The 20,250-nt window shown below is 41.6% G+C and overlaps 1 protein-coding gene across 1 annotated transcript in view; it reads left to right on the top strand.

Annotated features, from left to right (window-relative positions):
* Positions 1 to 11,517: 11,517 nt before the first annotated feature.
* The window catches only part of LOC127418775 (zinc finger protein 391-like), a 66,369-nt gene continuing 57,636 nt past the window's right edge, over positions 11,518 to 20,250 (top strand). Inside the window, exons 1-3 of the mRNA XM_051659591.1 lie at positions 11,518 to 11,552; positions 12,877 to 13,071; positions 13,155 to 13,689. Coding sequence (XP_051515551.1) covers positions 12,877 to 13,071; positions 13,155 to 13,689 — 730 coding nt within the window. The 5' untranslated portion in view covers positions 11,518 to 11,552. The remainder of the gene's footprint in view (positions 11,553 to 12,876; positions 13,072 to 13,154; positions 13,690 to 20,250) is intronic.

Genomic DNA, 20,250 nt, shown 5'->3' on the forward strand with positions numbered 1-20,250 from the left:
TCACACAGGGTGCAAACTCGCCACTGACTTGGTATAACAGAGCATACAACTATGAATGTGAACAGTAGAATTATTGAATGAAAACATTTTTCGATTTGTCTTTTGGTGTTGGCTGTTACAACTAATGTGTTAACATTTCAAGGAGAGTCAAGAGCTTGCCTTTTATAGCAGGAAAGATGCAAAGTATAGCTGTCAATATAGGACCATGGACCAGGGGAAACAGCACCTAAATTGGTGAGAAATTAAGGTTAGTCAAAGTGCCTAATTTATTTAGGTGCAGTAGAACATCAGATAGGAATTTTTAATAAACTAGTCATTCTCTATGAAATGGTATTACATATTAATAACTGACAAAATGTTGATGGTGTAGTGTAACGTTGGCTGGCAACAAGGTAAATGAAGAGACGATGAAGTGCGATGATCCCAAGTGCAGTTCATTTACATAAATGTGAGATCAAGAAACCGTGAAGAGTAAACATAAACATGGACTAAACTAGACTTGACATGACTTCCAAACAACGTTACAACACACAATACCTGACAAAGGACAATGGCAAACATGAGGCTTAAATACATGGACATGGGAGAAACATGACAATGATAACCAATGACAAGACAGAACTGATAACAAGGTAACAAGACAATAAACCAATGAAAACAAGACACATGAACATTGAAGGAAACATTAAATCACATGACCAAGGAAACAGGAACAACATGACATGAATCCACATGACCTGAACAGGAACTAAACTTTAAAATAAAAGACATGAACACAAAACATGAACAAAAACACATCTAGATGTGACATATCCCGATGCCCCAAAACAAAAACACAGAGTTCAAGAGGGAGCTGGGGGGAGGGGGCTGTGGCGACTTGACGTGGCTACATGGCATGAGATGGTAACATGGTTGGCAGTATCCTGACTCGGCCATGGTAGGCGTGGATGCTGACTCGTTGGCTGTGGCAGGCGTGAGTGCTGGATCATAGAGCGGAGGCGGGCCTGGACCGTGGAGCAAAAGCTTGCTTGTGACATGGCATGGAGCAGTCTGGGGCTTGGCTGAGACATGGCATGGAGCAGACTGAGACATTATTGTGACAAGTTCAGGCATTGCTGTGAGGCGCTGCTGTGACATGGCATGGAGCAGGCTGAGGCATTGCTGTGACATGGCATGGAGCAGGCTGAGGCGTGGCTGTGACATGGCATGGAGCAGGCTGAGGCGTGGCAGTGACATGGCATGGAGCAGACTCAGGCGTGGCAGTGACATGGCATGGAACAGACTCAGGCGTGGCGGTGACATGGCATGGAACAGACTCAGGCGTGGCGGTGACATGGCATGGAACAGACTCAGGCGTGGCGGTGACATGGCATGGAACAGACTCAGGCGTGGCGGTGACATGGCATGGAGCAGGCTGAGGCTTTGCTGTGACATGGCATGGAGCAGGCTGAGGCGTGGCTGTGACATGGCATGGAGCAGGCTGAGGCATGGCAGTGACATGGCATGGAACAGACTCAGGCGTGGCGGTGACATGGCATGGAACAGACTCAGGCGTGGCAGTGACATGGCATGGAACAGACTCAGGCGTGGCAGTGACATGGCATGGAACAGACTCAGGCGTGGCGGTGACATGGCATGGAGCAGACTCAGGCGTGGCGGTGACATGCATGGAGCAGACTCAGGCGTGGCGGTGACATGGCATGGAGCAGACTCAGGCGTGGCTTTGACATGGCTTGAAGCAGGCCGAGGCGTGACATGGCATGGAGCAGACTCAGGCATGGCTGTGACATGGCATGGAGCAGACTCAGGCGTGGCTGTGACATTGCATGGAGCTGACTCAGGCGTGGCTGTGACATGGCATGGAGCAGACCCTGGCGTGGCTGTGACATGGCATGTAGCAGATTCTGACGTGGCTGTGACATGGCATGGAGCTGACTCTGGCTTGGCTGTGACATGGCATGGAGCTGACTCTGGTGTGGCCGTGACATGGCATGGGGCACACTCTGGATTAGGGGCAGAAGATGGCGCAAGCACTGCAACCATGACGTGGGACCCTGGCTCGTTGACCATGATGAGGGACACTGGCTCGGCGGCCATGACGTGGGACGCTGGCTCAGTGGCCATGACGTGGGATGCTGGCTTGGCTGCCATGACGTGGGACACTGGCTCGGCTGCCATGACGTGGGACGCTGGCTCGGCAGCCATGACGTGGAACTCTTGCTCAGTGGCCATGACGTGGGACACTGGCTTGGCGTCCACCTCCCCCACAGTGAACGATGAACCACATATCAGTAGGGCAAGGTCGATAAATTGAGTCAGGCTGTAGGTACTCTGGCCGCCTGGCATCAAGGAGGAGATTGGCTTATTCAGCCCAAAGCGAAAACAGTCCTTGACGGCAATCTCATTAAAATCGACCCTGCTGGCCAGAGCACAAAAGTCCTCTACATATTCCTCCAGGGGACGATTCCCCTGACATAAATGAAGACGCTGAACTGCTGGGTTCATTTTGGTCAGTCAAGTATTCTGTAACGTTGGCTGGCAACAAGGTAAACAAAGAGACGATGATGAAGTGCAATGATCCCAAGTGCAGTTTGTTTACATAAATGTGAAATCCAGAAACTGTGAACAGTAAACATAAACATGGACTAGACTTAACATAGCTTGACATAACATGACTTGACTTGATTTCCAAACAACGTTAAAACACACAATACCTGACAAAGGACAATGGCAAACATGAGGCTTAAATACATGGACAAGGGAGAAACACGACAATGATAACCAATGACAAGACAGAACTGACAACATGGTAACAAGACAATAAACCAATGAAAACATGACACATGAACATGAAGGGAAATATGAAATCACATGACCAAGGAAACAGGAACAAACATGGCATGGAAACAGGAAATAACATAACATGAAACCACATGACCTGAACAGGAACAGGAACTAAACTTTAAAATAAAAGACATGAACACAAAACATGAACAAAAACACATCTAGATGTGATACATAGGCTTCAGAATCATAGAACAATGAACGTTTGTCATGTAAGTCAAAAACCAAAAGCTTTTTCTTACCCACATTCAGAACAGCTGCAGCCTCCTAGATGAAGTGCTGAATCTTCTCAGTAGTTTCTCCTTCCATTCTCCACTGAACTTGCATATGAGGTCCCTCTCAATCACAAGTTGAATCAGATTTGCTTTTCTTTTGTGAAGTATACTCCTTCTGTGGTTACTGAACACATTCTTCAGTGTTGAAAATGAACATGTTGCAGTTTATTTTCCAAAGGTTAAAGCAAGCTTTAGTGTTTGCATCACAGTAGGCATGGCTGATAGAGCATCACTGTATCTTTGCAAAATGCCAGCAGTTGTCCAGTTTTCATCGGATTTGGCAATTTCTTCTTGCAAAAACTGCTGTGCCACAGAAAACTGCTTCCTTAAATTCCATCCCCGTTAAGTCCAGGAGTGGATTCACTTTGTCTCCATCCATAAAACTTTCACTCCTTGGATGTAAATCACTCAGGGCCTGTGTAAGCTTGCTGTCTCTCTCAATAAATGGTTGACATTTCTCCAACAACTGCATCTAAGGTACTTAAATATAGTCTTTTACATTCTGACTTTTCTCCATCCACTCTGTATTGACCAAAAGTTGTATCCACTACATAGTCTTTCCACTGTGTACTCACTTCTCTTCGTTGTATCTGTGCAGGGACGGCAGGGGGTTCTACAGTCACTCTCTGTTTGTTAAATTCCTCCCAAAGCAAGTCAAACTGACTTACACATCTCAGTTCCACCACACACCTGAGTGCACTTTGGACCACACTGACACCAGTGTATAGGTTGGTGTTGGGTGCTTGGAGAAGAGTGTTGGGAGGATCCAGCAAACTCAACACTTTATGTGCCATACAGGCAATAAAGAGGAAACTAGGCTGTGTGATGGCCTTCAAGAGCCCTGTGGCCTCAAGCCTCACTTCTGTGCTGCTGGTTTAGTTGCCTTCAATCTGCTGGAGCAGGGAAAGAATGCTGTTAAAGGACTTTATAATCACAGTGACTGTGGCCAGGTGTCCAGTCCAGTGTTATTCTAGCAACCGCTTCAACTTCTGTCCAGTGTATACAGCAGCCACTGTAGGTTTTCTGAAGTACTTATAAAGAGAGTTGCATACATTAAAAAAGTTTTCCAGCACGCTTTCAGAAGACACGGCATGCAGTATAACCAGGTGGAGTTGGTGGTTTAAACAATGTACATATGGCACTTCTCTCTGTAATTCCTCTTGCAAGAGATTCTGTTACACCCCCCCCCCCCCCCCGTACCTTTCTTAACTCTAGCAAGTCTCTCCTTCCACAGTACAATCGCTAACATATGTTCTTTGCTGGATTCATGCTTTTAGTCCCTTATTTTGAACAAGGGCATGGTGCCAATTGTTGTAGCCAGTAGTTGTGAATGCAACATCTGCCCCGGTTGAGCCAAATGTACAACAACTATAACAAAATGCAGCATCCCATTCAACAGAATATTCCAGCCACTCTCTATTTTTACATTTACATTTACATTTATTCATTTGGCAGACGCTTTTATCCAAAGCAACTTACAAAAGAGGAAAACATAAGTGATTCATCTTAGGAGACAGTGGTATGAAAAGTGCTGTATTACAAAGTATTACTAGCATCATAATAGTATTCAAATCAGAATAAAGTGCAACAGAATTTTTTATTTTTTTATTTTTTATAATGACTGGTTAAGTGCTCATGGAAAAGATGTGTTTTTAGTCGTTTTTTGAAGACAGAGAGTGAGTCAGCTTCACGGATGGAGTTGGGAAGGTCATTCCACCAACGTGGTATGATGAAGCTGAAAGTCCGGGAAAGTGTTTTGGTGCCTCTTTGTGTTGGTACAACAAGGCGACGTTCCTTAGCCGACCGCAGGCTTCTAGTGGGCGTGTAGCTCAGCATAAATTATTTTAGGTATGCTGGAGCAGACCCAATGACTGTTCTGTATGCCAGCATCAGAGCCTTGAATTTGATACGTGTATCAACCGGCAGCCAGTGGAGAGAGACAAGGAGTGGTGTAACATGTGCTCTCTTTGGTTCATTAAAGACCAGACGTGCTGCTGCATTCTGGATCATTTGGAGGGGTCTAATTGCACATGCAGGGAGGCCTGCAATGAGAGTGTTACAGTAGTCCAGTCTAGTTATGACAAGTGACTGGACAAGCAGTTGTGTGGCATGTTCAGAGAGGAAGGCTAATGTTCAGAATCTTCCTGATATTGTAGAGTGTAAATCTACATGATCTTGCAGTCTTTGAGATGTGGTCTGTGAAATTTAGTCTGTTGTCGATGGTTACCCCTAGATTTCTGACCGATTTGGAAGGCGTTACTGTAGTTGCACCCGGCTGCACGGTGATGTTGTGTTCAACAGCAGGACTGGCTGGAAAGACAAGGAGTTCAGTCTTGGCTGGGTTGAGTTGCAGGTGGTGCTCCTTCATCCAGGCCAAGATGTCCGCCAGGCAGGCAGAAATTCGAGCAGTCACTGTGGTGTCGTTGGGCTGGAAAGACAAGTAGAGTTGTGTGTCATCAGCATAGCAGTGGTAAGAGAAACCATGTGCCTGAATGATGGGTCCCAGTGATGTTGTGTATATAGAGAAGAGAAGTGGCCCAAGCACTGATCCCTGAGGTACCCCATTAAGTAGCTGATGTGGCTTGGATACCTCACCTCTCAAGGCTACCTTGAAGGACCTACCTGAGAGATAGGAATTAAACCAGTCAAGCACAGTTCCTGTGATGCTCAGTGAGGAGAGGGTAGAGAGTAAGATCTGATGGTTGACTGTGTCAAAGGCTGCAGAAAGGTCCAGCAGAATCAGGACCGATGATCTGGATTCAGCTTTTTCCCATCTCAGCAACTCAGTGACAGACAGCAGGGCAGTCTCGGTGGAGTGTCCACTTTTAAAGCCTGACTGATTGTCATCCAGCAGCTTGTTCTGTGAGAGATAGGCAGAGATTTTATTGAAAACTGCCCTTTCAAGTGTTTTTGCCATGAATGGGATGAGAGAGACTGGTCTGTAGTGTTCTATTTGTGTGGGATTAAGTGCGGGTTTCTTCAGCAGTGGGGTTACTCGAGCCTGCTTAAATTTAGTGGGAAAAGTGCCTGTAAGTAGAGATGTGTTAATTATGTGTGTGAGTGCAGGTAGGATGGATGGAGAAATGGCCTGGAGAAGGTGAGAAGGAATGGGGTCAAGGGAGCAGGTAGTGGGGTGGTTGGAGAGGAGGAGTTTAGAGACCTCAGTGTCAGTCAGAGGAGAGAACATAGAGACAGAAGAGTAGCATACAGGAGACAGGTGTTTGACAAGGTGTGGTGCTGAGAATGTATTGCTGATGGTTGTAAGCTTATTAGTAAAAAAATGTGGCGAAGACATCTGCTGTCAGTGATGTGTCAGGCAGTGGAGGGGGAGTGCAGAGAAGTGTGTTGAATGTTCTAAACAAGCTGCGAGTGTCTGTGGTGCTGTTGATCTTGTTCTGGTAATAGGAGGTTTTTGCAGATTTAACGTTATCTGAAAAAGTTGCAAGCAGGGACTGATATTTACCTATCTAAAGATCTGCTGGATCTTTAGATTTCCGCCATCTCCTCTCAGCTGCCCTGAGGTCAGTCCGATGTTCACGAAGGACATCAGACAGCCAGGGGCTGGGTGGTGTAGCACGTGCTGGCCTAGAGGGGATAGGACAGATGTTGTCTAGACAGGTTGTTAAAGTAGAGCTTAGTGTGTCTGTGGCAGTGTTTACATTAAGCGTGGTAAATACATTTTGTGTAGGAAGAGATGTAGAGACAGCAGTGGAAAGGCGAGAGGGTGAGAGGGAACGGAGGTTACGGCGAAAGGAAACCAATGGTGGAGTCTGTTTTAATGTAGATGGGAGGGTCATGTTGAATTGAACAAAGTAGTGATCAGAGACATGTAAACGAGTAACAAGAATATTTGAGTTGGTACAGTTACGTGTAAAAATGAGGTCCAGCTGGTTGCCCGATCTGTGAGTTGCTGTGGTGTGTAGTTTTTCTAAGTCAAATGATGCCAGGAGAGTATTCAATTCAGTGGCCTGGGGCTTGTCTTGGTGTATGTTGAAATCACGAAGAACCACAAGTGGCCTACCATCCTCTGGCAAGGAGGACAGCAGGACATCCAACTCCTCAAGAAAGTTTGTCAGCTGACCTGGAGGGCGATAGATGACAACAATATGTATTTTTGTGGGTTGCATTGTAGTAATAGCATGGAATTCAAAACTAGTATTGTTACAAAGTTAAGAGTGTGTTGAAAAAGTCCAGTTGTTATGAATGAGCAAACTTGTTCTCCCGCCCCTGCCGGTGTGTCGAGGGGTGTGAGAGAAGGAGAAGTTGTTGGAGAGAGCAGCAGGTGTTGCTGTATCCTCTGGACATATCCATGTTTCTGTCAGTGCCAGGATGCTGAGGGTGGACTGCGTGGCAAAGGCTGGAATGAAGTCAGCTTTGTTCACAGCTGACTGGCAGTTCCAGAGTCCCACTGAGAAAGAGAGCAGAGCAGCTGCTGAAGTGCAAAGTAGCTGTAGGTTGTGTGGGTTGCGTTTGGTCTTGCATCGATATTGTGTAAACGGTCTGTAACAGATAACAGGGATGTGCTTGAAGGCATGTGTTATTCGTGAATTAGACATGATTGTATATAGAAGGAAAATAATAAGAGATACAACAACAAGATACTTAAGTGCTATGGTGAGTGGCGCCTTGTCGGTGTCCTTGCTCGGTGGACTCGCACAGGTAGACTCGCTGGTCTTTACACAAGTAGGTCTTCACACGAGGAGGGCTTTACACGAGGGCTTCCACTTCCGCTGCCGCTTCCGCGTCAGCATTCAAGTCAAATATATACGCGATGATAATGAGCCGTTCAATGAAAAAGCAGGACATGCCTTAATGCTACTTAGCACAACAAAGCTAGTCACGTGGTCAACAGAAACTAAGGGTCACGTGAGGTGACAAGTGCAACTTCTGTGCACCGCAAATAAATTATGCTGCACTTTAGCAATAAATAATACCCTAAAACAAGTGAAGCACTGTTTATAAACACTAAAAACCATGACAGTTTTCCACACACTGGACAATCAACGCTAAATCTAGCAGTGAATAACCTGGGACAAGTCAAAACAATATAGCACACACACACCAACCTACGTATAAGCGACGCGAGTTCAAGACAGTAAACAAACAGCACAAGTCTAGCAATGAATACCACTCTTCAACAAAGTAAAACAATGAAATAAACACACTTACACGCAACTGCAGACTCCTGTAGATAGATTGCTTATCCTGGATGACTATGGGGGGGTACTGTCACGGATTTACCGGGCTCTCCCTCTCCCTCACTGCTGACACTGCGCTCACTCTCCCCTGAGTTCTGATTACACGCACCTGCACATCATCAGTATCTAATCAAGGACTGCATTTATACCTTGCTCTCTCACACATTCATTGTCTGTTCTCATCTATGTTCTCCCTAAGACTACGGACTCCCTAGTTTTGTCTATACTTACCTGGTTTATTACTTACCTTGTTATTGTTCTCCTCATCTGAGTTTTATGTCGGTTCATCCTCCATTTATTCCCCAGCGCTTGGACTCTCCTGTGTTGTTTACGTTTCCTGCAAAGATCAAAGGACTGTTGTGAGTTAACCTTTCATCTGCACATCGCAATATTTCCCTGTTTGGATTTTACTCACCTGCTGTTTGCATCATATCTGTTTCTGGATTGCCTCACCTGTTGTTTACATCACTGCTTCATTCACCTGTTTAATAAACCCCACGATTGAGACCATCTCTCTGCCTCTGTGAGTTTCTCCGTGACAGAGGGTGTTTCCCACAGATATTTCAGATAATGTAGAAACTGTTGTATTGATCAAGTCACGGGGGGGTTCGGCTCTATTTGTTGTTCACGAAACGAGTCTCAATGTGTGCGTGTGTGTGTGCATGCACGTGCTTATGTATGTTTGTGAGCGTGTTTAGGTGCGGGGGAGACGAAGGAGCTTTTCAATCGAAATTGAAATAAAATTATGATATTATAGACATTGTCATTCTTATCCAATGTACTTAACCAATGTCTTTGTTTTAATTGGTTATTTTGTTATGTTAGCCTGAAGGATTCTTTGAAATAACTGAAATCATTTGGCAAGTGATATGGAACCGTTATGCGGTCAAGACCTGGAACTACTTCAAAGCCATGCGTTTATTTGAAAAATTATTGCACACATTAGAACGTCCTTCAACCAATCAGAATCAAGCATTTAACAGACCTGTGGTATAAGTTGATTTAATGAAAATAAGAGGTAATAAATTGTCAGTCTTGAAAATCTGTTTTGATGATTCGAATAAATAGATGCATTTGACATAAATGGAAGAGACATGTTTTAATATATATATATATATATACAGTGGTGTGAAAAAGTGTTTGCCCCCTTCCTGATTTCTTATTTTTTTGCATGTTTGTCACACTTAAATGTTTCAGATCATCAAACAAGTTTAAATATCAGTCAAAGATAACACAAGTAAACACAAAATGCAGTTTTTAAATGAAGGTTGCTATTATTAAGGGAAAACAAAATCCAAACCTACATGGCCCTGTGTGAAAAAGTGTTTGCCCCACCTGTTAAAACATAACTTAACTGTGGTTTATCACACCTGAGTTCAATTTCTCTAGCCACACCCAGGCCTGATTACTGCCACACCTGTTCTCAATCAAGAAATCACTTAAATAGGACCTGCCTGACAAAGTGAAGTAGACCAAAAGATCTTCAAAAGCTAGACATCATGCCAAGATCCAAAGAAATTCAGGAACAAATGAGAAAGAAAGTAATTCAGATCTATCAGTCTGGAAAAGGTTATAAAGCCATTTCTAAAGGTTTGGGACTCCAGAGCACCACAGTGAGAGCCATTATCCACAAATGGCGAAAACAGTGGAACAGTGGTGAACCTTCCCAGGAGTGGCCGGCTGACCAAAATTACCCCAAGAGCGCAGCAACGACTCATCCAAGAGGTCACAAAAGACCCCACAACAACATCCAAAGAACTGCAGGCCTCACTTGCCTCAGTTAAGGTCAGTGTTCATGACTCCACCATAAGAAAGAGACTGGGCAAAAATGGCCTGCATGGCAGAGTTCCAAGACAAAAACCACTGCTGAGCAAAAAGAACATTAAGGCTCATCTCATTTTTGCCAGAAAACATCTTGATGATCCCCAAGACTTTTGGGAAAATACTCTGTGGACTGACGAGACAAAAGTTGAAATTTTTGGAAGGTGTGTGTCCCATTACATCTGGCGTAAAAGTAACACCGCATTTCAGAAAAAGAACATCATACCAACAGTAAAATATGGTGGTGGTAGTGTGATGGTCTGGGGCTGTTTTGCTGCTTCAGGACCTGGAAGACTTGCTGTGATAAATGGAACCATGAATTCTGCTGTCTACCAAAAAATCCTGAAGGAGAATGTCTGGCCATCTGTTCGTGACCTCAAGCTGAAGCGAACTTGGGTTCTGCAGCAGGACAATGATCCAAAACACACCAGCAAGTCCACCTCTGAATGGCTGAAGAAAAATAAAATGAAGACTTTGGAGTGGCCTAGTCAAAGTCCTGACCTGAATCCTATTGAGATGCTGTGGCATGACCTTAAAAAGGCAGTTCATGCTCGAAAACCCTCCAATGTGGCTGAATTACAACAATTCTGCAAAGATGAGTGGGCCAAAATTCCTCCACAGCGCTGTAAAAGACTCATTGCAAGTTATCGCAAACGCTTGATTGCAGTTATTGCTGCTAAGGGTGGCCCAACCAGTTATTAGGTTTAGGGGGCAATCACTTTTTCACACAGGGCCATGTAGGTTTGGATTTTGTTTTCCCTTAATAATAACAACCTTCATTTAAAAACTGCATTTTGTGTTTACTTGTGTTATCTTTGACTAATATTTAAACTTGTTTGATGATCTGAAACATTTAAGTGTGACAAACATGCAAAAAAATAAGAAATCAGGAAGGGGGCAAACACTTTTTCACACCACTGTATATATATATATATATAAATATATATATATATATATATATATATATATATATATATATATTATATTATATCTGTACGCTCTCGTGATTAGCGTGCCTGTGAATCTGTATTTTGTATGTTCATCATTTGGTTGACATTTCAATTTGTTGTAACTGATAATATTATTATTTATAGGTTATAATCTTCGTTAACTACACAACATGGTATTTGCCATATATTCTTATGGGCACGAAGTGGTAAACAACTCGCTATGAGTAGTCAGTCTGACAATGCAAAGTCTTCTTTAAATGGTACAAGACTAGGAAAAGTAGGCTATATACCATTATTAAATTATCTCAGAGTAACAGGTTTTATATAAAGGGATTTAAGGAGGGGAGGGGAAGGTTTCACTTCCTTCTGCGCTCTTCACTTCTGTCCAGTTGTTGGCAGTAAAGCACCAAAAGCCGTTTTCAATCTCAGAAGAAGAAGATCTGAAAGTTCGAGTGCTCATTTCGGTACGTGTTTAATGTCTTTTACATCATATGTGAGATTTATATTTGTTTTAATATGTAGTTTTCTGTTTATGTTGTTTTTCTGGTGTTTTAATTATTGTAAAATAATCTTATTATCGCTGTATGTGGCAGTTTTGTGACGGACGTTTTAAGATATTCAGTTTGAGGAGAAACAAGCAGAAATCTGAGAATATTCTGTTACATTTCTGATAAATGAGCTCGTTAAATCCAGCGACCAATTGTAAATTATTTCAATGAAGGCCGTTATATGTTGAATAAAGCTTGATATGGGCTAATATCTGATCATATTTCAGGAAAATGAAACCCAAACACAAAGCACACATTTATATTTATATAATCTCAGAAATACTTATTTTGTGTAACAGATCTGTCCTTGTGTGTAATAATTTAATAATGTTTTCAGGGTTGGGAGGGTTACTTTTGAAACATATTCCACTACAGATTACAGAATACATGCTGTAAAATGTAATTTGTAATGTATTCCGTTAGATTACTCAAGGTCAGTAACGTATTCTAAATACTTTGGATTACTTCTTCAGCACTGGTAGATTTTTTCACTTGTTTTGACTATAAAAACTCTGTCAGTACAGTAAGACAAAATACACATGTTAAAAATACATTCACTGAAAAACCTAAATATCTTATGCAGTGTCGTTTCTAAAACAAGATTAATCAAACTGATCTTGTTTTAAGGATTTTTAGATATTTTTACAAGAAAACAATACAAAAATTATCATCAAGATTACGATTTTTGCCCTATTATCAAAGGTCTTACTAGAAAAAAGAAATTATGATCCAACGTGAATTTTCTTGATAAAAATATATGATACTGTCTGGTAACATATGCATGTAAAATGGCTAGCAATAGCATTTGAGCTTAGTGTAAAGCTGACAATTTACACAAGGTTTATTTCTATTTCTTCTGCTCCAAACTTACTTCAAACTTACTTCTCTGTCTGCTCGTATGAATGTAACACATCATAAGAAAGTGTTTCACCACTGTTCAAATGCACTTTGAATCACATCATTTATATGTATAAATGTTTTCCATCTGAAAGGACTAAATATTAAATGACACAAATGACAATAAAATGCAAAGTAATCTCTTCAGTAATCAAAATACTTTTTGAATGTAACTGTTCTAATTACCAATGATTTAAACTGTAACTGTAGTGGAATACAGTTACTTATATTTTGTATTTTAAATATGTAATCCCGTTACATGTATTTCTTTACTCCCCAACCCTGAATGTTTTTGAGTTTGATGAATGTCAGTTCATTATAATGATGATGTTTTTGTGTTCAGATGTTCATCATGAGAGAGCAGGTGGATGTGATCTGCTGTAAATCAGTAGGAACTGATCTGTCCATGCTGGATATTGATGATTTCATCACAGAAATCTCTCAGCTGAAGAAAGAGGTGACGTCATTGAAGACAAAACTGATGGAGAGAGAACTCGTTTCACACTGTATCTATTTTGAGCGAGTTAAAGTTGAGATTGTAAGTAAGCTTTCAAATGATGTGATATGACTGTGACTCTGTGATGATGAATTGTACAGATGTGATTGTGTTGTGTTTGTCAGGAGCTGGAAAAGGTTTCCTGTCAATCTTCAGTGTGTGTGACTGATGGGACCTCCACAGAATGTCAGGATTCAGTGTGGAGCGACAGAGATCAGTCCACACCACAGCGGCTGCTGGACAAACTCTCTGAACAGAGATCCAGAGACACACAGGACTCACAGCTCACTTTATTCTGTTCTACTGATGCTCAGGAGAGTGTGTGTGACAGTAATCAGGGTGATCAAACCTCCACAGAGTCTCTGACTTCTGTCTGTAATGCTGGAGAACAGCAGATGCTGCAGACACCAGTGAAGATTGAATTGATGCAAAAGGAGATTAAAGAAGAAAACACAGCAGAGGAACAATGGAGTGGTGAAGATGATGATGAACATCAGATGCTGCAGACACCAGTGAAGATGTGTTCAGTGAAGCTGCTGGACTGCAGGAACCTGATGAAGATGAGAGGGAAGACTGAAGTGAAGCAGGGGGAGAAAAAAGATGAAAACACAGAGGAGGAACAACAGAGAGATGAAGATATTCATGATTTTATTCCTTCAGGTATGCTTCTTTCTTTATTGATTTATATTTTCATGTCAATCGACTGTCATTTTAAAATCTCTTACAAGAAAGACTGTTTTATCACTCAAAAGTCACACTAAATTTTGACAAGTTGTAACACTACAATCTACATGCCTATGTAGTGTTACGGACAGCTCATTCCCGACCGCTACATATAGTGGATTCAAACACCAAATGCAATTAGAAAAATTGTTTTATTCTAAATGTAGTTAAATTTGCTTAAGCAAAAGAAACGTCTAGGGACTTAAAACAAGCATCTTATGGAGCTGGTAGTTGCAGGTGAGTATCGAACAGGGAGTTGGACCCGTGACTCCTCTGGAGAGGTGATCCTACCCCAAAGAGAGAGTAGAGCAACTGAGCAAAAAGGGTAACTTATATACACACCCCCCCGAATTAAATCAATTAAACAAATTACTCCCCCAGCCAACCAGCAACTGTCCCACTCTGCCACCGTGAGACAGAGAGAAAAAGGACAGGGTCGTAACAGTAGTCTATATGCTCTGTTTTCTTGGAGGGCTCAGCACCGCCTCTCCAAGGAGGAGACTGCTTCACAGCTCTCAAAGTTGTATTGCCTGGATGTAATCACAATTAAGTATTTATGAACCGTACTTTACATATGATATTGAATCGAGAGTGCCGTATCATAGGATACAATATTGAAAATAAAAATATTTTTACACCCCTACTACTCACCCTCATGTTGTTCCAAACATGCATGACTTTCTTTCTGTGACTGTGGCTCACATTCAATATAAATGATTATAATCATGAAATGCAACTGTAAGCCAGAATTGATGGTATAAATATATACATTTTGCACAGCAAATATCACAAATAAATACTGAACATCTGTTGTGTTCTGCCATTAAATTAATTAATTTGTCCCTTTTGAATTGATTTGTCAATTTACTGTGTTCATTGTAGAGCTGAATGAAGTGGAGGAGAAACTTCAGGATCAGAAACATCATGATTTCACAACTGGAGAAAAATCTCTGAGTGGCTCAAAAACTAACAAGAATTTCTCACCAGAAAAGAATCAAAGAAGAGCAGCCAAAAATACTTTCACCTGCTCTCAGTGTGGAAAGAGTTTCACATATCAATGCAAGCTTAATACACACATGAGAGTTCATACAGGAGAGAGACCTTACACGTGTCATCAGTGTGGAAAGAGTTTTGCAAGTGTGTACTATTTTAAAGAGCACCAGAAATCTCATACTGGTGCAGGCGCTCATATGTGCTTTGAATGTGGGAAGATCTTTACTACAGCCGGCAACTTGAAACGGCACCAAATAATTCATACTGGAGAAAAACCTTACAAGTGTTCACTCTGTGAAAAGAGTTTCACTCAGACAGAACACCTGAAAAAACACGAGAGAATCCATACTGGAGAAAAACCTTTCAAATGTTCACACTGTGGAAAGAGTTTCAATCGGCCAGACAGCTTGAAAACACACGAGAGAATTCATACTGGAGAAAAACCTTACAAGTACTCACACTGTGGAAAGAGTTTCACTCAGTCAGACAACTTGAAAATACATGAGAGAATCCATACTGGAGAGAAACCATACCACTGCTCATCATGTGGGAAAAGTTTCAGAGTGTCAAGTGCTCTATGGAAACACGTAAAAAAGTATTGCCCAGGTAGTCAAAGTGAGCAAAAATCATCTTCAGGTCCAACAAGATCTTGTAAATAGTTGGAAATTCAGATGAACTAAAAGACCTTTATAGCACATGTACAGTACAATACCCAGATGTCTATTTGATGTGTGTTTACATCTGGAAGACATATTTTTTAGGCTGATTGTTCGTCTGCAATACGTATATAAGGCATTTCTTCTTGGATGTCAATAAGACATTCAGCAGATGTTTGGGATTTAGATTATTTGTAAATCTGATTTTTTTGAGATGTTTATCAGTTATTTATTTGATTGTGATGCTTTCCAGATGAAAAAAATCTAAAACAGACATCTCAGAGATGTACATATGCGAGGGACATGTGACGCCATATGAGAAGCAGATGTGTGAGCGACTAGCTCTGCACACTTTGCTAGTTTTTTTTATTATTTTCATGTTATAATCTGGTGAGATTTGATACACCCAGTTACATACTAGCTTTTTGAGGTAAAATGGCAAAGAAGTCAAAATCCTCAGACTCTGGAGACATTAAAAGACACTTACGTGTTCAAGCTGAGGCCTCTGACGGGCCTTTGAACCGGGTACTCGATTTGGAAAGCACATTTTGAGAAGAAATTCTGCGTCAACTCTCCAACATCTCGGTGAAGCTGACAAAGGTTGTTGCTGACTTGGAAGATCTCGCTGTAATACGTCGATCGATTACGGCGATGGAAACAAAATTCTCTGAGTTGGTCACAAGAGTGGCAGATTTTGAGAAATGGATCGATTATCTGGAGTCATCAGAAAGGGAATTATCCGCTAATCTGACCGCGTACAAAACAGACTTGGAACACATTTTGGAAAAGCTGGAATATCTTGAAAATATGAGCCGAAGGAATAACATACGGATTGTTGGAATTCCTGAGCATGAAGAGGGCAGAGTGATGGTGAAATTCCTTGATGAGCTGTTCCCGATTCTGCTCGACATAACAGGCCATAAACTGGAAATCAAGCGAGCTCACAGAGTCCCGGCTTGCGGATCTGCTGAGGGAGACAGGCCCCAATCAATTCTGGCCAAATTTCTGAGATCATCCGATAAAGATCTCGTTGCGCCAGGCGAGGAGCAAAGGAAAGCTTTCTTGGAAGAATCACAATATTTTCTTTTTCCTGGACTTTGCAAATTCGACAAGAGAGAAACATGATCGGTTCAAGGAATGTAAGAAACTCTTACATCAACGGAAGATCGCTTTTGATGTTTCTGGCCAAACTGAAAATAGACACCAAGGACGGCAGCAAAGTAATTGCATGTCCCAAACAGGCACTCTCTTTCATAAATACATTGGAGTGAGTAAGCCATTTAAGGTTTCTTATATTAGTGGACTGACTCACTGTTCAGTGACTTGATTGTCTGAGGAAGCTGGGAACCATTTTTGTTTCTTTTTGCGTTGGCTCCGCCTAGCGGCCGGAGTTTGTTTTGTTGAATGACACTTCCTTCAAGAAACTTTTTCATCGACGGAAGATTGTTTTTACAATTAAGTTCCCGGCTAGATTGAGAATGGACACTATGGATGACCGCAAATATCTACATGCTCACATAGGACGTCTTTTATAAAGTTGACGGGCTGAGTAAATCATGATGTAAATCAAGATGATCTGTGTTCTTTTTTTTTTTTTTTTTTTTTTTTTTTTTTTTGCTGGTTCCGCCTAGTGGCTGGAGCTTGTTTTGTGGAGTATTTTTAAAGGACATAAGAATGATTACGTCATCTGCCGTACTCATAAAAAGGCGGCTCAATGATCACTTGGTTGTCTGTCCGAGGAAACTGAGAGGCTTTATATCAGCTGGAGTTTGTTTTGTGGAGGAACACTCCTTTGAGACAGTTCTGTGAATGAATCTACATGTTCTTTGTGTTTATTCTGCCTGTTGGCTGGGGTCTGTTTTACAAATTATTTTCTGTTATGTAATTTTGCCTCACAAAATTTGTGCAGAAGCACCAAACTTGAGCAGTCCGATGGCAGAGTTGTCGCGGGGGCTCTCATAGGCATACGTGGACCTTTTGAGTTTAGAGGGATTGACGCCGGTTGGTGCTGTCGTGCGCGGGGTTAATGCGCAGGTTTTTCTTTTTTCTGTTTGTTTTGTTTGGGGGGGAAGTTCGGAGTTTGATTGTTACAGTAATGGGGAATGTGGTCTGTATAATCTTGTTTTTGACACACAATTTAGTATGTCAAATGTTAATATGAGTAGGTTATCTCTCTCCACATGGAATGTGAATGGGTTATGGCACCCCATGAAAAGAAGAAAGGTTATTTATTTTCTTAAGCGTAAGAAATATGATATAGCGTTTCTTCAAGAAATCTTTCTTCAATCGCATCTTTCCCTGCAGGAAGCTGAAAAATTTGGGAAGATATGGGGTGGACATATTTTCTTTAGTGCTGGCTCAGGTAAGAGTAGGGGAGTCATTATACTGATAAATAAACATCTACAGTTCAAATGTCTCAAACAGACTAAAGATAAATTAGGAAGAGTCATTATTGTTTTAGGAGAAATTCAGGGGCAAAGGTTGATTTTGGCTAATATTTACACATCTAACGCTGATGATCAGGGCTTTTTTTTTATAGATCTTGAAGGGCTGTTGCAAACCACTGGCACCCCTCATGATATAATAATGGGAGGAGACTTTAATCTATTGATGGACTCAGTCCTTGATCATAGTGAAGCAAAAGTGTGTAAGCCCCCTAGAGCAACATTGACGCTTTACAGGATGTGCAAAATTCTTGGTCTTGCAGATATTTGGAAACTCGATGTTAATATATCTAAGTCCCTCATTTCATCTGTTGTTGACTGCTCAATTGGAAATATCTTAGTCTCAGATCACGCCCTGGTGAGTTTAGAGGTGTTGCCCTTTTGCAAAATTCTGATTTCCAACAAATGTTATAGACTGAAATCAATGTTTATATGGAGACCAACTGGTCCTCAGTATCCTCTGTGGGCGGGACTTAGGAGGCACTTAAGGCAGTTCTTAGGGGACAGATCATACAGTATGCCTCATTCATCAAAAAATCCAAAGCACGAGAACTCGTGGAGTTGGAAGGGAATATTAAAAGGGCAGAGGCAGAGCTGAAGTGCCAAATGTCATCTGATGGCCTCAGAGAATTGACCTGTTTGAAATACAGATATAATACTATTTTGTCGCAGAAAGTGGAGTTTTGGTTATTCAGGGCAAAACAGTCATATTTCGAGTCTGGGGACAAAGCAGGGAAGCTTTTGGCTAGATATATAAAGCAGAGAGAGTCTTTTTCTACCATTCCCTCAGTGAAATCTGCTGGTGGTGAAATTTTTACCACCGCCATTGATTATTAATAATGCCTTTAAAGAGTTCTATCTTGATCTTTATAGTTCCACGTCTTCGTCTACTGATGAAGATATTAGAAATTTTGTGGAACCATTAGAACTCCCTAAATTGACGACTGAGCAAAATAATTCTCTTGATTCTGAATTAACCTTGGAGGAACTTGGGGAGGTAATTAAGGCCCTGCCTACTGGCAAGGCTCAGGGCCAGATGGCTTTGCTACTGAATGTTTTAGATCTTATACTACAGAATTGGCTCCAATTTTGTTAGAAGTTTATAGGGAATCATTAAAGAATGGAAAGCTTTCGCCAACCATGACACAAGCCCGGATCAGTCCGATTCTTAAAAAGGACAAAGATCCAAGCGAGTGTAAAAGTTACCATCCAATTTCCCTGATCCAGCTAGATGCAAAAATTCTGGCTAACCGATTAAATAAAGTTATGACATCTCTTATACATATAGATCAGGTGGGGTTCATTTGGGGCCGCAGCTCTTCTGACAACATTAGGCGTTTCAATAATATCATGTGGTCAGTGGCGAATGATCAGACTCTGGTCGCTGCCATCTCACTTGACGCCGAAAAGACTTTTAATATGGTAGAATGGGATTAACTTTTTAAGATTTTGGAAATATATGGGTTCGGAAATACTTTTATTGGAGGGATTAAGTTACTTTATAGACACCCTGTAGCGGCGGTACAAACAAATGGATTAATTTCAGATTATTTTACTCTGAATAGGGGCACTCAGCAGGGTTGCCCACTTTCCCCATTATTGTTCTGTCTTGCCCTGGAACCATTAGCAGCCACAATAAGAAAGGAGGATGATTTTCCAGGGGTGACGGCAGGAGGTGTGTTGCATAAGCTTTTACTTTACGCAGATTATATTTTATTATTCATCTCTGACTCCACTAGATCTATGCCTAGCTTCCACAGAATTATCAATTCCTTTTCAAAATTTTTGGGATACAGAGTTAATTGGTCTAAATCCGAAGCTTTAGCTCTGACTGCGTTCTGCCCAGTAACGGCTTTTCAACCGGGTGCCTTTCAATGGCCCAAACAGGGCATTAAGTATTTGGGCATTTTATTCCCAGCAAATTTATGTGATTTTGTCAGAGTTAATTTTGACCGTTTAATAAAAAGATTTTTGAGCGATGTTGGCAGGTGGGCTTCATCACATTTATCTATGATTGGGAAGGTTAATGTTATTAAAATGAATTGTATTCCAAAATTCAACTACCTACTACAATCTCTCCCTGTAGATGTCCCCCTCTCTTACTTCAAGCAATTTGATGGCATAGCGAAGTCTTTCATTTGGAATGGAAAGCATCCCAGGTTACATTTCAACAAGTTACATAGGCTGATTGACAAAGGTGGGCTAGGCCTAACTAAGATTTTCTTTTTATTATTATGCATTCAGCCTCAGACATTTGGCTCATTGGTCACTTCCACCTGAGAGAGCCCCTCCCTGGTTTTATATTGAAAAGGAAGTTCTTGCCCCTATCTCACCACTGCAAAGCCCTTCTATCAAACTAACTGGAGAAGTTAAGTCACACCCCGTTATCTCGCATTTACACTCGA

The sequence above is a fragment of the Myxocyprinus asiaticus genome, chromosome 28 (assembly GCF_019703515.2).
Source record: "Myxocyprinus asiaticus isolate MX2 ecotype Aquarium Trade chromosome 28, UBuf_Myxa_2, whole genome shotgun sequence".
NCBI lineage: Eukaryota > Metazoa > Chordata > Actinopteri > Cypriniformes > Catostomidae > Myxocyprinus > Myxocyprinus asiaticus.